The sequence below is a fragment of the Miniopterus natalensis genome, chromosome 7, assembly GCF_054644295.1.
Source record: "Miniopterus natalensis isolate mMinNat1 chromosome 7, mMinNat1.hap1, whole genome shotgun sequence".
Classification (NCBI taxonomy): Eukaryota; Metazoa; Chordata; class Mammalia; order Chiroptera; family Miniopteridae; genus Miniopterus; species Miniopterus natalensis.
The window spans coordinates 7,284,494-7,304,206 of NC_142087.1; the positions used below are offsets into that span (position 1 = coordinate 7,284,494).

Sequence of the window (19,713 nt, forward strand, 5' to 3'; positions counted from 1 at the left end):
CCTCCTGATCCTCCCCAGCGGGGCAGACCTCGGCTGGACCACAAGGAGCCAGGGAGGGAGTGGCGGGAGGCTGCCACCAGCTGGTCTCAGGGATGCCCATGGCCTGTCCCACACTACTAATGACGTGTAGAAATAAAGAGTGTAGTCTAGTTTAGCCTTAACAGAATCACGCATGCCCTTCTCCGCACACAGCTCTTCATGGCACCCCCCACACTGAGTTTTGATTGTCAGCTTGCGCACTCCTGAGCTCCCAGGCAGCAAGTTGGTATCTTAATGACCTCACCTGCAGTATCCACTATCTTCATTATCACCACTCACACTAGGCAACATCCAAGACTTTTCCTCTGTGCCAAGGGTTGAGTTGGTTCTCATGAGGCTAGTATATAGGTCTGATCCATTTGGAGGCCACTTAGCTCTGTCTGGTTTCATGGGCATAGGTTGACCCTCACCATGGGTACAGACTGACTAGCAGAATGTTCCTAAGCTCTAGCCACCGGCTGGCCCCTGATTCCTCCTTCAGCTTTGACCCCTATCCCAGCCACATCCTGGTCCTTAACCTGAACTGTGTCCTGATGTCTAACCAGTGTACAAAGTGTACCCATCTCTGGGCTCTTAGACAGTGTGGCATCCAACTCTAGCCATAGCTTACGATCCTAGTCTGGTCACGGGCCAGGGTCCTGGCACTCATGCTGAAGGCCTTCCCTGGGCTCAAGAGGGAGCATTTGAGACCATGGGAAGAGGTACAAGGATTCTCAGCCCACCACTGGTACAGCCCTTGAAAGGACATGCCTTACAAAGGACCTGTCAATAATGACAGTGCCTGGCATCAGTTGGTCATAACTGATCTTAAATATACTAAATTCCAAAATGCGTTTTTAAAAAGTTTAGAATAAAGGAGATTTTTTCACCAGAAGTGATTCACCCTCAGGGTCTTACATAGCCGTCTTTCCTACCATGAGTAACATGACTGAACGAGAATTTGACCTACACGGAGCAGCTGCTGTGCAAAACAAGGTCTACCTGGAAACACAGATTCGGGGGGTGCATGGGACCAAGGGGAATCAGCACTTGAAGGACAATTTATTTGTGTGGCCAGAGTGTTTTCAAACAATCAATTAAAGCTACTCCTATCTCATGGGGTGTTAACCTCCATTAAAGTCTGAAGAAGAGGGCAACCCCTGTCAGCAATATATAGCAGTTTTAGTTGTAGAGCCTGTGATGAAGTCGATTCCCACCTCTTAGGACAAGCTGGGTAATATTGAGGGAGTCTGGGATATTATAAATCTGTATCTTCTTTATACTTAACTCAGTACTTATTCAGTGGCTTTCTGCAGCAAGGGTAGAGCTATCTTTGAAAATCCTGTGCCTCTGTAGTATTTTCCAGCTACTTGACATTGACTCCGAGTTAAATCTTGGGTAAAAGCAATTACTGTCATATGATGAATTGAGGCAATTTATTTATTACTTGAGAAACATCCTAGGTGATGTCACTTAGAAGAATGATGGAATAATCCTTCTTATGTACTCCATTATCTACCAGATCTCGTGATGGAGGCGTGTTCCGAGATGTGGGGGAGGTAGCCAGCAATTTGAAAAATTTGTCATCATGAGATCAAAGAGAGAGTATTGGAAATAAAGCAGAAAATAGTTGCCTAAACTTGAGCGAGACTTGTCTCTCTGTGAAATTATATGGGATGCTTTGGTTGCTAAATATCAAGAAAGGTATTATAAAGAAAGCCCAGGGACTAATAATAAAGTTAAATGCAATATATTAAGGGCTCGGAGATGGTGGCTGGTGTACAAGGAAAATGCAAAGGATGAGGGAACTTAAGTTTAAAAGGTCAAGTGTAAATATCATTTGAGCAAAGTCTGTATAATTTCGCCCTTATAACAAGATTCATATGACATGCTCATCAATCTCTTAGATATTAGAATATTATATGTTAGTGAGAGGGCAGGAAGCAGAGGAGAGGAGAGGAGAAGAGATCATCTTCAAGAAAAGCGGGTGTAAACGGAACTGCATGACGCAAGCGGGTGGCTCACTGAGCAGGGACAGGAATAAATGCAAAGGCATCTTCATCTGGCTGGTCAAGATTAGGCTCTAGATTCCCTAAATACCAGTCTGCTTTTTTTTCCTGATATTTGAGGAAAGACAAGCAGGTTTCTCTGCTTAGCAATCTCTCCCCCTAGTTATGGGAGAGGTGGAAGAATGGTATAATGATTTAAAGAGAATGAACTCTGGCCCAGCCATTGTGGTTCAGCAGTTGAGCAGCGATCTATTATCCAGGAGATCGTGGTTTGATTCCCTGTCAGGGCACATGCCTGGGTTGTGGGCTCAATTCCCCCCAGTAGGGGGCGTGCAGGGGGCAGCTGATCAATGACACTCTTATCATTGATGTTTCTCTCTCCTTCCTTCTTCTGTCTGAAATCAATAAAAATATATATTTTTAAAAGTAATAATAAAATAAAGAGCATAAACTCTGTACCAGACTGTTGGGGTTCAAATCCCATCTCTACCACTTGCTACTGTTACTTAGTATCTCTGAACCTCAGTTTTCCTATCTCTGAAATGGGTATAATGAGAGAATCTGCTTCATAGCATTGTAGTGAGATTAAAAGACATAGTATAAATGAAGGACTTAAAACAGCACCCTGGTTTATAGTTAAAACTCCCAGTATATGTTAACTCTTTATTGTTAATAATATTTCTGTTTCACATGTGGTCAGGTGTCCTGACTCCTGTCGATCCAGCCCAGTTTAACACCTGGCTAACCAGAAAGCCAGTCACAATGTCTTCATCTTGGCCATGACTTTGCTCAAGACACAATACTGGACATTCCTTCTGATTTACAAGTCCAGACACCTCTCAGAAGTGGTAACGAGGTGAACCTAGCATCACATGTTCTTCGAAAGTGCATTCTGTTCATTGGCTCGTTAGGCCTCACATCCAACCTTTGCTCCCCACCCCTGTATGCTGGGACATACAGATGACCCCTGGGCCTCATGTCAGGTGGTGTCCAGGTTTGGCCAACAGGAGACATGAACTGTGGAGCAGGAAGAAGGAAAAGGCTTTCCCTCTTGGCCTCAGGCCCCTCTGTGGCTCCAAGTTCTCTGGGTCTCTCTTCTGTTGGGTGACCCTGACCTCTGGGTTCTGCCCTTTGTCTCTCAGGTCTGGGTGGGTAATGGCTGCGATGTTACCCTCTGGGTTGCCTCGCCATCCCCTCCTGAGCCCTGAGTACCACTCACCCCTCTAGTAAGTTTGCTCCGGTGTAAGCATTTGGAGCAGTTTCCCTTTTTCCTGTTGGATGCTGACTGACGCAGAGCCCTTGCTGGCTTCTAGTGGTTATTTCCTCCCTTAGTAAATGGTAATGAAAAGGAAACCTGATTTAATTATTCAGTCTGTATATTTTTTTTATATCAACATCACACTTACTCGTGTGAAATATCTAGAATCCACATTTTTCCATTAAAAAAATAAAGTCAGCAACAGCATTTGTTTCTCTGCAGGCCTCTCGCGCCCTCCTGTGCAGTAACCACCACCTCAGTCCCCAGAGACAAGAGAGTAGCTCCCAATCACAGCTACAAAGCTCGCGGCGCCTTGGGATGCATGTGCACAGTCTGGAGGCTTCAGCCTAATGAAGGATCCAGATGCTTTCCTCCAACTCTTTTCCTGTCTGGACTTCAGTTTCACCTTAGCCCACCGTTCTGAGAATTCGCTTCCAGCAAAATCAGGCAGGGATTTGGTGCATCCCTGACTTCAGGAGAACGGAAAGTTGCCCAGCTTCATCTTTTCCCTGTTGCCGCCTCTTGGCAGAACCCCCCGTAATCAGAGAAGCCTGTGATACTTAAAAGTTTCTCTGGCATAGAGGTGGCAGCTCAGATGCAGGGTCTCAAAGCTTCTCTCCCCTGGGTGTCAGATGCACGCAGAGCCAGGGTAAAAGCAGAGAAACTTCAAGAACAGAAGTCATTAAGTACAGGGGGTGAACTGCCAACGTGCTCAGATTTGGGGATAATATGCCCTTGGGTAGCTAAGAGGCGACCGTTTATTTTAAAGACTTCAGCTTTCAGGAGTTGTGTCCCCGAGAGCTGGCTTCCTTTTCTCACCATCAGCAGTGATCATCAGCATGGGCTATGCTTCCGCTGGGATTTACTTAGTTTTATCAATCGCTATTAGATGTTCTTTATCTGCAACTTCTATTTTTGCTCCATATCTTTACAGGGGAAATTCTCTGAAGTAAAGCTATAGAATTGGGCCTGTAGCCAGTGAGAGCACTTTGAGGATGAATCATTAATCCCTTGTTGCCAAATTATGTTATCGCTGCCATGAAGTCATCCAGATGTGAGCCTGATACAGGCCTTGCCTATAGGAGGAAAGTTAACTGACTCACTCTGGGGGCTCTGCCTGCCTTCATCCTGAGGACTGGAAAAACTCAGGCAGCAGGTTGCAAGGAGGCATCGCCCCAGCACCCACTGTGCACCCACAGTTTTCAGACACCAAAAAACCTTGCTGTCACTCTGGAACCAGTCCCAAGGACATGCTGTCATTATGCCACATGTGTGAGCAGTTCCTCAGAGTTTGTCAAGCATTTTTACCTCTGTTGTTACATTTGATCCTTAGAAAATCCCTGTGAACTTGGCATTTACTCCCTATTTTATAAATGAGGATATTAAATCACATTACAGTTAACAGCTTTGATCAAGGTCACGCAACAAATTAGTGATGGAGTCTGGATGCAAGCTCATGTATTTCTAATTTTAAACCCATTACTTTTGACCTATCTGATAAAACCATAGCATCTCAAACCTCAGAAAGAGTATTAGAGGTCATGTAGTCTCTTCTGCTTGATGGGGATTGTGCTCAGTGCCCAGACAGTGCCTTTCATTGTCGGTGACACATTTTCCTGTCTTTGTTGGTAACTTGGGGGCCTGGAGGTAGATCCCGTGGGAGTCTCATGACTCTAAGGGTGGCAGGGAGATTGTCTTTCACCCAGAGCATGGGTGTCACTGGAATCAAGGGATGCTGGGTTGAGGTGGGAGGTGGGGTCAATCACAGAGAAGAAAGGTCAAGATATTGAGGGCTTGGTTGAGCATCCAAGAAACCTAGGAGGTGAGACCAGCTGGAGACAGAGTAGGTCACGTAAAGGTATAGCTAACTCTGAAATGGACTTGGGAACCATGGCTGCTTTTGTGCTGCTCTCACAGCATAATGCCACCTTGAAAGGGGCTGGGCAGGCCCTCAGCTGGATAGTACTTCCACATTATATACTTTCCTGTATTGGCCCCAAATCTGTCCCTGTCACTTCTACCCAGTAGTATGAGCTCTGACCTTTAAAATTCAAGGGACCAAATCTATTCCATCTTTCTACTCTTGCTTTTAACTTTTTGAAGGCAAGAATTAGGAGTCATCTGAATCTTTCCTTCTCTAGACTGAAAAGTCTTGATTCCGACTTCCACTCCTCCAAAGTCAATGATGTCTGGATTTTAATGTGTACCTGAATCACATTGTTAAAATGATGATTCAGTAGATCTGGGGTGGGGCCTGCGATTCTGTATTTGTGATAAGTTCCCAGGTGATGTTGATGCTTCTGGTCATTGGACCACACTTTGACAAGGCTCTTGGCCTGTCTTCATCCTGGAGCTCCCTCTCCGAGGCTGGGTCCACAGCTGAACAAGCCTCCTCAGGTTGGCCCGTCTAGTGCAGAGTAGAGCTGAGCAGCATTGCCCTTGTTGGCTCCTAGGAGTCCTTGGGATGTAAACCATCATGGTTGTTTGGTAACATGGAAGGAGACAGTAGGGGAAACAGAACATGGTGACTGGGTCCTATGTATGGCGTGAATATTGAGAGAGGGGGACAGACTTCAAGAGACCAAGAGCCGTGCCTTGGGCACCAGGTTTCCATGTCCAAGAGTGGACAAGTAGTATGTCAAAAGCCAGATGTGGGCTCTGAGCTGGAGCTAGGAGGGCACTAGATTCTGTGCCACAGTAGCTTTTGTGGAAAGAGTCAAGAGCCGGGGCAGCAATGCCTTTTTTAGAGGACTGGCTCAGCCTTTGGGAGCGCTCAGAGCTGGGAGGGCCCAGCTGGCCGGGGTAGAAGGTCGGGCGTGCAGTCTCATGTTGGAGACAGGAGTCCTCTGCGGTGCAGGCTGAGTTCACAGGATTGTTTTTGAGGACTACATCACACAGGCGACTCAGGAGGAGCCTGGAAGCTACTCCAGTTGGATAAATCTACCACCTGGAACCTCGTTGCCAGTTCTTATTTACTCAGACTGTTCTCAGGCTGGCTCCCAGTGGGGTGCAGAGATGAAGGGGATACATTCATATGCCTCCCCTTCTCTCAGTTCTTAGACTCCCAGTTCCTGCTTAGTAGACAAAAGTCACCCAGGGCCAGGGCCAGAGCCTTTTTGGGTCTGAAGACTGGTGCTAAGTTTGACTCTCATGAAAAGGTTTCCAGTTCTGCCTCTCTGAAGAGTTCCCTTGGATTCCAGGCAGTGGGTGAGATGGCTGGCCTGTGCGGACTCAGTGTTAGCATTGCCTTAACCACAGCTCTGCCAGGACAGCCCATCGTAGCGATAGGGGATGTGTCCTGCACACAGAATCCTAGCTCCGGAACTCACTAGTGAGACGGATGCCAGGGACAAGTCACTCACCCTTTGTGAACATTTCTAATCTATATAAAAGGGAAAATAAAACTAGCTCCTTCTGCGTCGAGTTTTATGAAGATCAAATGACTTATTGCTTAGCACATTGCTCGGCACCCAATAGGGGATCAGCACACTTAAGCTAAATTTTTAAAAAGTCATGATTGAGCTTCTGTTTGGTGAGGAGCCCAGCACCTGCCTGAGAGCCGCTCACATTGCCAGGAGCCCCATCATTAGCCAGCCTCACATGCTTCCCTAAGTCCTATCACAGGTTCTCGTCTGCTCGTGGAGCACTTGTGACGCGAGCCCTGCGGACACGTTCCTGACTGCAACCCGACCAGGACAGGCTCATCCTCTGTCTCCATCCCTCTCGTTTTCCTCTCAGCTATAGGAGCCACCTGTGCATCCTACCTGGCCTTTGATCCCAGAGTCCTTTCCTCTGTACTGTGTCCCCTTTGAACACAGCACACTTCCCTTATGAACAGAAGCACAAATCCCCAGACACCAGAGCAAGTGCCCTTGAAAGGATTGAAAGGATGCTGAAGTGGAAGTTGAATTTGCCATGTCCCAGGGAACGTTCACGTCCCTGTATCTGGAATCCAGGTGGACCAGCCAAGCATGGCTCCTCATAGTAACTTTGCTGTGTAGAGTCTGGGATGTCAGCTCTGATGCCTGATGGCTGAACTCATTGAATTTGTCTAAACTACTGGGCTGCGGCCTTTGAGATGGCCTCTCTGAATGTTTTGGATGCTCCTCTGTGACTCTCAAGTATGTCCCTTTGCTGGTTCATGATCACCACTGAAGGTGGAACACCTTAGAATTTTGGGGGAAAGGTTTTCACATACTCGTCCAAGATCCCCACTTACCTCTGGGCACAAGACTTGAGTCTATCCCAGGAGCTGTGTTTGACACCGCTGATTTCTCCTTCCTTCTTGAAACACTCTTCTCTTGGCTCTAGGACACAATACTCTCCTGGTTACTTCTCTTACCTGTCTCGCTTCTTCTCGGTCTCCTATGCAGGCTCATCTTCCTCTACCCCCTCACTAAATACCACAGGCCTTTAAGTCTCAACCTAAGTCTGCTCTCCTTTCAGTCTTTACTCTCCCCTGGGTGACTTCATCAACCCCCAGCTTCAAGTGCCACTATGTGTGTTCACACATTTTTACCTCCAACTCTTTAGAGCTTCTACTTTTCTAGAGTATCTCTCAAGCTCAGATTACCCTAAACACACACATTTTCCCTCTAGAGCTACCCTTTTTCAGGTGTTTCCTGAACTCATAAACAGCAAGCGCCACCAACCACTTTGTTATGAAAACCAAAGACTTGTGATGCTCCTCGACAGCTCTCTCTCCTTTATTCCCGAATCTAGTCCATCAACAGGCTTTATTTATGTCTATTTCAGGTAATTATCTCTCTGTTGCATCTTCCCATCCACACTGCCGTTACCTGAGCCCAGCAACTATCATCTCCCCCGCCCCCCGACGTGCCTGCAGAATTCGTCTCTCCGGTCTACTCTGGCTTCACAGTGAAAGCTGCAGCGATGTGTTGGAAATAAAAATCCCACCACATCATTGCCCCATGATAGCACTCAAGTGGCTTTCTGTGTTTCTTGGGGTAAAGAACAAAAACTGTCATTGCGGCCTATCATGTCCTGTGTGGACTGGCCTGTGCTGCCCCCTCCAGCTTCTCTCTCGCCCTCATTACACTATATTTCTTTCATTTCTTGAATGCACCAGGCTCCTTGCCCCATCACACAGCCTGTCCAGTGCTGTTTCTTCTGCGGCTCCCATGTGACCCTCTCACTGTCTCTTCATCCAGTTATAGCCTGTCTGCCCTGGGAGCTCACCCACTGGCCACTTCCTCCCGGGGATGATTCATTTCCCCATTATACGCTTCCCAAGTGTCATGCGCCTCTCAATTCTGATCCTTAATAGAGTCAAAAGCTTACTATTATTGATTCTTGGTTCATTAATCCTATTTCCTGAGCCCCACCAACACTCACTGTAGGCTCTTTGAGGGCAGGAACTGTGCCTGTTTTGCTCACCACTGGATCACCAAATGCCTGGCATATAGAGGGTGCTTGTGATTACTTATTAAAGGAACGAAGTGTGAATCTCATTAGACCAAGCTAATAACAGTGTTTCTGGGGAGTTAGGATCCTCTCCAGGGCTCCTTTGCCTTTGAACCCCCAGTCTCTGAAACTGGATCTCTAAGCAGACACTAAGTCAAGTTCAGCTATGCCAATGAGTGAATGCTCCTGAGCCAACACTTCCTTCCAATCCAAATACAAGGACTCTGACACTCTTAAGGAAACTGTGATCTGAGGTACGCAGCCTCCTTTGTGCTTGGTCATGTCATATGTCTTAGGGACTAGATATAGTTTAGGAATCTTGTCTCCAAACTGGGAAAGAAGAGCTGCATGGGGGTTCCTGGGAACCATCCCCCACTCTGGAACGTGAGCCCAGCCCTGCCAGAGGCGGTCAGCTAGCTCCACCAGGAACTCTCTGGCTCTAGATAAGTGGAGCCTGCACAGGTGATGTTGGGATTTCATGCTCCGGCTTTCTCTTTAGCGAGTGATGGGAATAGGAGAAAATCCCTCAGCCATAAGTCCTTCCATAAAGAGGATCTCTGACCCCACTGACAGGATAGTTTGGCCCACAGCCATGAGTGCTCAGTAGCAAGTTAATGAAGGAAGCGAATAACTGTGGTTCCCTTGCCTTTATGTCATTCGATGGTCATCCGCTAACCAACAATGACAAGGGAGGAGGCCTGGGCTGGACACTGGCATTAGAGAGATGACTAGGACGCACTCCCTACTCTTGAAGACTGGCTGTTTTCACTAGGGAGGCTTGGCTGAGTCAACCCGGCTTTTCTAAGTTACAGGGAATGTGGGGACGGTGCTCCGATAGAGCACACACCGGACACTTAAGCAGGAAGAGGATTGCATCATGGTGCTGGAAGGCTGTTCTTAACCATCGGGGAGTCTGGGGACCAGAGTCATAGCTCATGGGCATCAATGTCCCTTCAACTCAGCTGAGTTCTGTGATCACATGGCTGCAGAAAGGAGAAACTCAGTTTGGTTCCATGAGAACAAATGTGTGTAGGCATCGATGTCATCCCTTCAGCTAAACATTGAACAGTGAAAACATTAAGGGAACACCGCTTATGAGCCAGGCTCTGGGCTGACATGAGGAAGCAAAGATAGAGGAGGCATCACCTCGCCCCTCAGGAGCTTGCAGGCCACTGGAGGAGACAGTTGGGGAAACAAATAACTAATAATATCAGGACATGGAGGTATATGCAAAGTGTTACCGAGTTACCAGAGCAGAGAGGGAGGAGAGGAACTCTCCCAGGGGCACAGGCAACCAAAGGTGTTGTTGCTGATGAGCGATGGGCTGGTGCTGACATAGCAGAAAAGTAGGGGTGGTCAGGAAGAGGATTCTCTGCATTTAGGCAGCTTCACACAGTCCTGGCCCCACTGGGAAGCTGAAGAGCGGCAGGAGGGACTCACTCAGGGTACTGGACCAGCAGTGCTCTCCAGCAGTGTCCACACGGTGGTCCGGAGGGAGGACTTGCCTCTGATCCCTGGTCCGTTGCATGAAGAAGTCAAGCTTAGGCACTTTCTGTCTGCTTGCTTTTGCTATGGTGTTAGCAAAATCATTGTTTGGGGGCAGGGGATTGAGGGACCAGGGGACCTGAAAGTGGAATGCGAGGTTTCTGACGAGGCCTAGACTTCGTGTCAGAAAACCTGTGGAATCCTGGCTCTGACCTTTATCAGCCATGTGACCTTCAGCAAGTCCCCTTGGTTTCCTCTCTACAAAATGGGAAAATCATTTCTACTTTTGGGAGTGTTTGTGAGGACTCACCAAGGTGGATCCGTGAAATGGCCCAGCACGGGGCAGAGGGTATCGTAAGTGCTCAGCCCCCTGCCTTCCTCTGCCTGGACCTGAGCCAGCGAGTTAGCATCCGGCAGAGTGTGTAACATCAGCGTTAAATTTAAAAACTGGACTTAGTCGCATGTAAGTGTTCTTTGAACCCAAGGCAATTCCCTTTTAAAACACTAAATTTCTGCCCCCTCCACCCGTTTGCTTTAAATAAGGCATAAAACAAAAACTTTGTTTTTATCTTTGTAAATCCAGCGGCCTTACTAGTGTTGCCTTACCATAAAGCTGTTGTCACCGTTTGCCTGAAGGGATGAAGTAGGGTTTGGAACAGTGTCATGAACCCGAGATCCGAGCCGTAATTCCGTGGCCCGATCCCAGAGATAAGCAGTGTGAGCGATAAGCCCCTCCACTGAGGACGTGGACAGTGGGGGTGCCCCAGCTCAGCGGTGGTGTAACCTTAGGGCACTCAGTCTCTCCGAGGCTCCCTTTTTACATCTGCAGAAAGCAGGATATAGTGATAACCCCAACTTCAGAGGGGACTGGCCCTCAGAAGGATTGAGCGGGACGGTGTGTGTAACGCCCTCAGCACAGTGCCTGGCACATAGTCAGCCCTCAATAACTATGGTCCGTTATGGTTGCCATCATTGTATTACCACGTGCGTGAGCCTTTCCAACATCTTTCTCCTTCCCTCCCCCCAAGGTGCCTCCGCCCAGAATTCTAACACCGTGGAGCCGGAGAAGCAGGCGGACAGCACCGTGAAGATGGCCGGGGGGGTCGCCGGCCTCCTCATGTTCATCATCCTCCTCTTGGGCGTGATGCTCACCATCAAAAGGAGGTGAGTCTGGCTGCCCCGCCGGCGATGCCCACTGCAGGTGGCCCAGCCCTGCCATGTGGCCGGGTCACTGCTCTGGGGGGCACTTTCGAGCGAGGGCCTACGGCTGGATTGCCGAGGTCCTGAAATACTTGGGCCAGTGGTGGTTCATTTTGTTGGTGACTGAGGGCAATGGGCTGCCTTCAGGGGAGCGCCCCGAGATGGTCCGTTTCTCATGGGGTAGTGCACCCTGTGCGTCGGCCACCTCGACGTGCCGTGGGGGCCTTTATATCATGGAATGAGTCTTCTCTGACTTAACTGCTTGCTCTGTTGTGGTTGGTCATGTCATCAAGATAACTGGGGATCCCCAGGGACACCAATGAGCCCAGAAATACAGATGCAGAAAAGTACCGCTTCCCCTTCTCTTTTTTCACCCCCATCTCCTCTGGCCGAGCAATGACAGGGTAAAGCCTCCAGAAGGGGAACAGTCTCAAGGGAGAGCTCCTTCCTCCTCTGTGTCCCGCAGAACCTTCCCAGCCGGACTGGTGCTGCTTGGCACCGCTCAACAGCGTGTCTCCCCGGGCACCTCTGGTCAACCGGCACAGTTTTCTCCTGTTGTGTGTGTTCCCTTGAGACTGTTGCTCGTGAAAGCAGGGTACAGATCCTTCGGCATCCCCGAGATTCGCACTCGCCACCTTCTGTTTATCAGATATGCACAGGCTTGAGGGTGAGGCAGGGGCCCTGCAGAGGGGAAGGAGATGTCCCCAGGGAAGCCGGTCAGCCTCAGCAGTGCGCCCCTGCAGTGCACTCGCTCCCCTAGACGCGCCCCCCTCCGCCTCTGCTTCGCCCCTGGGCGGCTGCCAGGCTCCGCACCGCCCGCCCGCCTCCGTGTCTCCTCAGTTTCTCCACCGGGGTCCCAGCCTTGGCCTCCACCTTCCCACTCCCCCAACACGCCAGAGCGGGCAAAGCCTTTACCTGCATTGTAAGAATATGCGCTGCCATGTGCCCTGCCCCCAATTTAAAGAGACTTTTCCATTATTAAAGAAACTGCTCAACACCTCAGCCCGAAGCTCTAGGTTTGGTCTCACGGAGTTCGGGGCAAGCCCAATAGCAAGGGCCAGGGACTTGTTTCCATCTGTAGAATAAAAAGTGCTCCTGAAACTTGTTTCCCGCAGAGACGAAGGGACAGAATGTCCCAAAGATAGCACCCAGCTTCTACTTAAGGGGTGATGTGAATATATAAATGCAGAAAGTTAAACAAAAATAATAATTTCCCATTTTCAACCACCAGTGAGTCAGAAATACTGTGGCTCCCACATACACGCAGCCAGCCTTCTCTCAGCCGTTTTGGCACCAGAGTGTCCCTGTGTCTCTGATGGCCCTGTTCTGAATCAGTCAGTGCCTGCTACGGCCAGGACATCTTATTGGTAGGACCTTGTCCTTTCCTGACGTCTTTTGTGTGACAGGACCACTCTCTCCCTCAGGCTCCAAAGCAGAAGGACTGAAGAGTTAAAGTTCTCACCCAGCTGCTGATTTGGTGGTTGGAGAGGTTGTGGGGGGAGGTACTGTGTTAATATTGGGGAGCAAGAGTCCCCAGAGGGTTAAGGACAGCACCGCATTGTCACATTATTACCTTCATCCCTAAAACGTGGCCATATCGAATGTCTCCGTGACCAGTCAGCGGCTATTCGATGAGGTCGAACATGAGGTCTGATTTGGGGGGGAAGTAAGCACATTGCACATAAGATTGCCGTGTTTCTTAGAATCGCAGGCCCATTGGAGGCAGAGGTGAGTCTGGGATTGTCTACCTGGAAGAGTAGCCAGCTTAAGAGAACCGCATTTCTATTGATAGACCTGCAGTATTCTTTGCCACCAACTTGTCAGTCAGCTATGCTCTTCCGATTTTGCTCTTTCTAAAGCCTGGCTTCACCCACATCATTGTCGCCTGTGAGCCTGTGAAGAAATTTCACTTCCTCCCCAGCAGCTATTTCTGAAAGCGTGACTTCTGGGAGGGAGGAGAGGCCTTCCTGCTTCCTGGGTGGGAGCAAGTGTAAAGGGGGTCCCTTGTGTGGTTCTAGCCTCCTCTGCGTAGCTCCATCTCTCACCTGTATCATGTCACCCATCAGACCCAACCCACAGGTGTCGCATGATCACCATTTCTCCCCAGGAGGCAAATCGCAGGTGTGGTGGCCCTCGGCAGAGGTTGGGAGTTTGCCAATCAGCATTTACATATGCAGTGTCTTTTAGGGAAAATATAACATTTTGCTGAACTAGTTGATCATAATGTACAGATGGGTATAGGGGAAGGAAAAGGGGAGAGAGACGAAAAGAGGAGAGGAGGGGAGAAAGGTAAAGGGGGAGAAATTAAGCCAAGGCCTGCACTCTTTCTACTGACATACAATGTCTTCTGTCTAGAGATGCCCAAAGGCCAGTGAAGGGCTTGGGGGGCTCCTTTACCTTTTACGGGGAAAACTTCATTGGTCGATTGAGCCTGTCACTAACTTACTGATGGCCAGAACACAGTGTTCTAAGGGAAGTATTATTAAGGTAAAGAAACCCCCAAACAATAAGCAGATCAGCACAACTCAGGATCCTGTATCCGCATCTCTTCAGTCCCATCGTGGTCCACAGGTAGTTCCTGGATCCAGGAGCTCTCAGAAGTCCAACACCTGGCGCAGCCCCTTTCCTGGCTTCGTCGGGGTCTTCTCCCCAATCTCCATGGCCATGGGCATGGTGCTCCCTGTTTTCTCTGCTCCTCGTGGGTCCAGCTGGGTCAGAGTCCTCGAAGTTGTGACCAAATGTTTCCAGGACACATAAGATGTCCCTAGCTTCTTTCCCTGAAGTGTTCATCTTCATTGGCCTTAGGGCTTCTTTGTCACTCTCCAAAGAGAGTTTTTCTCTTGCTGTGAGGTGTTTTCTTTTGTGATACTGAACTAGAAATCAGGCAGAGAATGGGTTAGAGGTACAGGGGATGAAGGGAAGGACTTAATGAAAGAAGCTAATTCAGTTTGCTTTCAAAGTGTAAGGTAGAAAGAGAGAGGAGAGAGGGTTTTTTGTCCCTGTTGCTTGGTTGTTTTGTAATGGGTGGAGGGGGCCGTGAGAAATGAAAGGGTGCTGAAAGGGATATGAGAGGGTGGGCAGTTCAAACAGCGTTCCCTTATAGTTTGCAAAAGATGCAAGTCAAAGTTCCAAATTCTTTTTGTATACTTTTGGCTACTTGGACCAGGCTTCTTTTAAAGTAGGACCCTATAGAGTCAGGACTGCGTGGAGACACACAGGAGTATCTCCATTTAGATGAGTGTGTGTGCTTATGGGATCAATGGATAGGTGGATGGATAAATTGTTTAGTGAGTAGATAAATGGATGGTTGGATGGAGGGATGGAGGGATGGGTGGGTTTATGTGCTAGATGAATTGGTAGATGGTCAACTGGATAGTTAAATAGACAATTTAGTCCTGTTTAAATAGTATGGAACAAAAAAGGGAAAATGTGTCTCAAGTCAGTCTTGCAAGCCAGTTGAAAAGAAGAGTTTGTAGTATGTTATTTATTAAGTTTGGGGTTTGTTTTTTCTAAGCACAGCTGTCTTCTTGCTCAGGATTTTTGGTCTCTGGCAATCTGTTATTCACAATATCACTGTATCCTTGTAAATTTAGACCTTCAGTAAATCTTCTTCGAGCCTTACAGTAAACACACATGTCTACTATGTTTGATCACAGAATAAAAAGCTATCATCCCTGCCCTGGAAGACTTTGCCATTTAATTGGGAGAAGGCACTCAATTAATAAAAGCCTGTCAGTCATTGTCATTCTGGGGTTGCCTTGAAGTGTGGTCAGGATAGCACTGGCTTTTGGAAGCAAACAGGAAACAGGATAACTCGGAAAAGCTGCTCGGGAGTGGTGGTTGAAGGTTAAGGAAGCATGTTGGCATGGGGACGTGGCCCGGGCAGAGGCAAATCCTGAAGGTTGGCAGCATAAAAGCCAGAGGGTCCAGAATGTTGAGGGGCTGCTGACAGTGATGAAATCCTGGCTCAGGAGGGAGGCCTTGCAACTGGTCCAAAAATACACAAACCTTAGACCTAGTGAAGGGTGACCTCTTAGAGCCTGAGATCCCTCAAATAAAAATGAGACTAACACTCCATGGGGTTGTAGGTAGTATTAAAGCAGATATATATGTAACGTCACAATGTCTGACTCACACATCTGATTTCTTCTTTCTCAAAGGTGGTGCAGGCCAGTGGTCAAGAACATGAGCTTTAGAGCCATGTTCCTATCCAATCCAGTTACTGAGTGATCTTAGGCAAGATATTTAACCTTCTTTGCCTCAGTTTCCTCATCTGTGAAGTGGGGGTGATAATAATACTTATCTTTCTGGGTGGTTGTGAGGAATACGTAAGTTAATGCATGGTAACAGCCAAGAACAATGCCTGACTATGTAGCCATGCCACATAAGTATTTGTCCTTATTTTATTACTATTTTAATATTCCTAAAGAGGTGAACACTTTGCTCTTGGTCACGAGATTGAGAAGCAGCAAACCTTATGTTTATGGACGAGGTGGGGGCATAAATTCCTCCTTATTGAGCCCTACTATGTTTCAGAGTTTAGATTAATATCATCTGTTATTACTTTAGATTAATATAATTTACTTATAATACTTCACATAACATATATAATTTGAATATAACCTAATATTAATGTCCATGATGACTCTTGGGGAATAGGTAATTATTACCCCCAACTTTGAGATGAAGAAACTGAGACTCAGAGATACTAACTTGCTCAAGGCCATCAGTTGGCAAGTGGTGGTACTAGGATGCTAAGGCATATTATATTTCCACTCCTCAGCACTGTTTAAGCTGGTAGTTATCCATGCTATTTGTCTGTACATGGATCAGGAAACAGCGGTCCAAGAGAAAGAATCAGCTTGCTCAAAATGTCACAGCAAGCAAGTGAAAGAGCTGGGATCTGAACCCTGGCCTCTCGATGCTCAGCCCAGTGTTCTTGACAATATGGAGAACACAGGCATCTATAAGTCTTCCTTAAATGGAGCCTGAGTTTTCTGCCCTTGAAGAATCACATTTCCAGGTCCTGGACCACAGAACCATCAATGAAGGAGAGGAATGGTCTTATAGTGTAGCCTATATGGTTGGTGAAGGGGATCTGATGACGGCCATGGACTCTTCCAATTCCCATCCATCGCAGTTGGGAATTCTTCAGCCCTTTCGTCATCACCCAGGGCCACTCTTCATTTGGACCCAAATAGTGACTCTTTTATGAGTGACCTGATCTTGCTTCACTAGTTCATTTTCCCCAGCTCAGCCTCCCAAGGTCATTTTCCTTCTGAAGCTACAAAGTTGGATGCTCTTGAAGTGAGAGAAAGCCTAGGAGCGGCCCTGCCGTGGGACCTTCGGCCGGTTCATACTTGAGAGGGGGAAATATGAGGCCCTGAGGACATGGTCCCACTTTGCAGATAGAAAGACTGTATCTTCCTGTGCCAAACAAACTGGATAATGTTTGCAATTAACCAAGTAACTCAGGAGGGAAGGAAACTGTTCTCTCCCATTCAGATGGCTATTAGGGAACCTGAATTAGTCAACAATTTTTCTCAGTCTACAAGTGTATCAGTTATTGTCAGTGTAACTAAGTCTGTAAAAAATCATGTTCCTTACTTTCCTACAAAATATGAAGTTATAACAAAAGAAATATTCTGGACTTATTTGAGCTGTCTATCGTTCAGAAGCCAAGAGCTAGAAAGAGATTGAAGGCAGAAAGAGATTGTAGGCAGAGATTTTTTTCAAGCTTTCTTTTGGAGAATGGAATTCTTAGTCATGTGAATTTTTTAATGAAACTACAATTTAAAAAAATAGTTAGAAATGAAGCATCTCTGCAGGTAGTGGGGGACCAGCAGCCCCACCTGCTCAGTGTCCCCCTTCCCCATTACAGTGAGACTGTTCTGCAGAACCCCTGGGTTCCTGGAAACACAGTTTGGAAATCACTGATCTAGTTCAACTCATCTGAGTTAATAAAGAAATAGAGAAATGATGGCACAGAGAGTTTATTCAAGTGCAGTCTCTTCAGACTAAAGACTGGAATTCCTCTCTGTTCTTGCAGTGCTTTCATGAAGTTTGAATTTTGCTCTGGTTATCTGCTGATTTGTAACAAACTACTCCCTGAAATGTACGGGCTTAAAAAGAAGCTGACGGCTGGCTGGAGATCTCTTTGTCTTCATGCATTCTTAGGGTCTCTCCATGTGGTGTCTCCACATGATCTCCCCAGCATGACAACCTCAGAACACTTGGACTTCTTACATGGAGACTCAGGGTTCAAAGCGAGAGTTGCAAAGACCCAGACAGAGCTGCAAGGTTTCTTCTTGACCTGTTCTAGAAAGTCCCAAAATGTAACTCCTGTGACATTCAAATGGTCAGATGGGGCCAGCCCTGATTCAGTGTGGGGGGTTGGGGGTGCACTACACATAGGCATGAGCGTTGGGAAACATTGATCATTGGGAGGCATCTTGGATGCTGGCTACACGATTTCCTTGCTCCTGGCATGACCTTACTAAATAGAGACTGATGTGATTTGACCTGAAGCAGAGGACATAGAAGTCATTATGGTTTTCCTTAGCTCTTAGGAGCACTGTCATATGGAAGAGTGGTAGACTAGTTCCAGAAGGCCACAGATATCTGACCGAAGACTAAAAAGTTATAATTAATGAAGCTAGTTTTAGTTGACCCTAAGAAAGAAACTTCCCAACTAAAACAGCCGACATGAGATGTGGCTTTCTCTGAATGAGTAGTGAGTTTCTCCATCACAGGAAAGGTCTCTCTCATTTTTTCTACCACTGAACATATCTGATTCTCAGCAAAGATGACTAGTAGAGAAACGTGCATCTCCTGGAGCTTAGGGATGCTGAAATACTATGTGCATTTCTAAGAATCAAGATTTTATATAAATCTAATTCTTGTTTATTTGTCTTTTCTTTTTCCCCCTTTTTGGACATTTCCTTCATCTGACTGCCCATCAATATATAGAAGAAATGCTTATTCCTACTCCTATTACTTGTAAGTATTGACCCGGGGTTAACTTTGCTTCGTGCCCTGTAAGGGAACCTGTAGCATGCATTTCCTGCACCAACCAAGTGTTCTGTTGGTTTCTCATACTCACTTCTGTCTAAGTTATCTGTAGCCCCAGTTGTTATTTTGCGTAGATGTTTCCCATTTGAAATGCACTGTCATTGTTCGTGTCCGATATGTTTCTGCCATCTTGGGTTTTTCCCCTCTATCTTTGGAGATGTGAAGGGCTGTTTCTCTGTTGTCAGTGTAATTTTCTAGTTAGAAATCTCCAAATTCCAGCAAGAGCTCAACCTAATCCTCCTGTAAGACTTGCACACATAAGGCAGAATCACAGTTCTCAGCAACTTCAGAGTCCATTTGTGTCTACTTGGGGGCTTAAAGGTTAGAAAGAAATTCCTCGACTGTCTCCACTATTTCAGGAAGCCTGCAGAGAATCATGACTTTATCTAGAAGCAGCTTCGCAGGCGACATCCAGGGTCTTTGCTTCGGGCTGGAAGTATCTCAGTTTGGTTTTAGCCTTAGTTATCTCATGCTGTAATGCATTTTGTTGGCTGATTGCCTCTCCATTTTTTTTTATTGCACTTTCTAAATAAAGATGATGATTTTTCTCATTATTAAACCAGACATTTTCAAAGCATGAGCATAAAGGAGAAAAACTCCATAAATAGGCTCTTGGTCATGTAAAATTAGAAAACCACAGAAATGGTCTCATATTCCTAATATGCATTGTCCGTACCTTAAAACTGAGGTCCAGAGAGGTATGTGAGATCACACATTCGGTTATCAAAAGTGCCGGATGAAAATGCAGAACGCCTGGCTCCTGGGAAAGTACATTGTCCTTCATTCCGCGTCGCCCTCCGCCCCGGGAAGCCCGCCTTGTGAGCGAGCCCCCGTCTGTGAGTGACCGTCTGCCGAGGCCTTCCCAGGAGAAGGTGGGGCTAGCAAGAGCCTCCATCCCCTCTGCTCGGTTCTTAGGTCCGCCGGCCAACAGGCCCAGGCAACGAGCAGATGAGATCCTGATACCCTCCCCTTGTGCTGTGTAGAAATCCATGGAGCCCTACCCGCAACACCAGAGGCACCAGAGAATGTGTTTCATTTGTTCATTCATCCATCTGGCAAACAGGCAGTGAACATGCACATTACAGTCCAGACACTGTGGTTGGAGAGGTGGCCAGGACTTTGCATGTCACCCCAACAGTGCTCAAGCCCCCCCGAGAGACCAGCATGAGATCAAATACTCGGAACGTCGCCTGAGAGGTGTCCATCTGTACTGTGGTGTCAGAGCCCTTAGTTGGGTGACACATTTTT

The 19,713-nt window shown here is 47.3% G+C and overlaps 1 protein-coding gene across 1 annotated transcript in view; it reads left to right on the top strand.

The window, feature by feature from the left end:
- The window catches only part of PTPRT (protein tyrosine phosphatase receptor type T), a 511,569-nt gene that overhangs the window by 368,540 nt on the left and 123,316 nt on the right, over positions 1–19,713 (top strand). Inside the window, exon 13 of the mRNA XM_087819279.1 lies at positions 11,223–11,358. Coding sequence (XP_087675405.1) covers positions 11,223–11,358 — 136 coding nt within the window. The remainder of the gene's footprint in view (positions 1–11,222; positions 11,359–19,713) is intronic.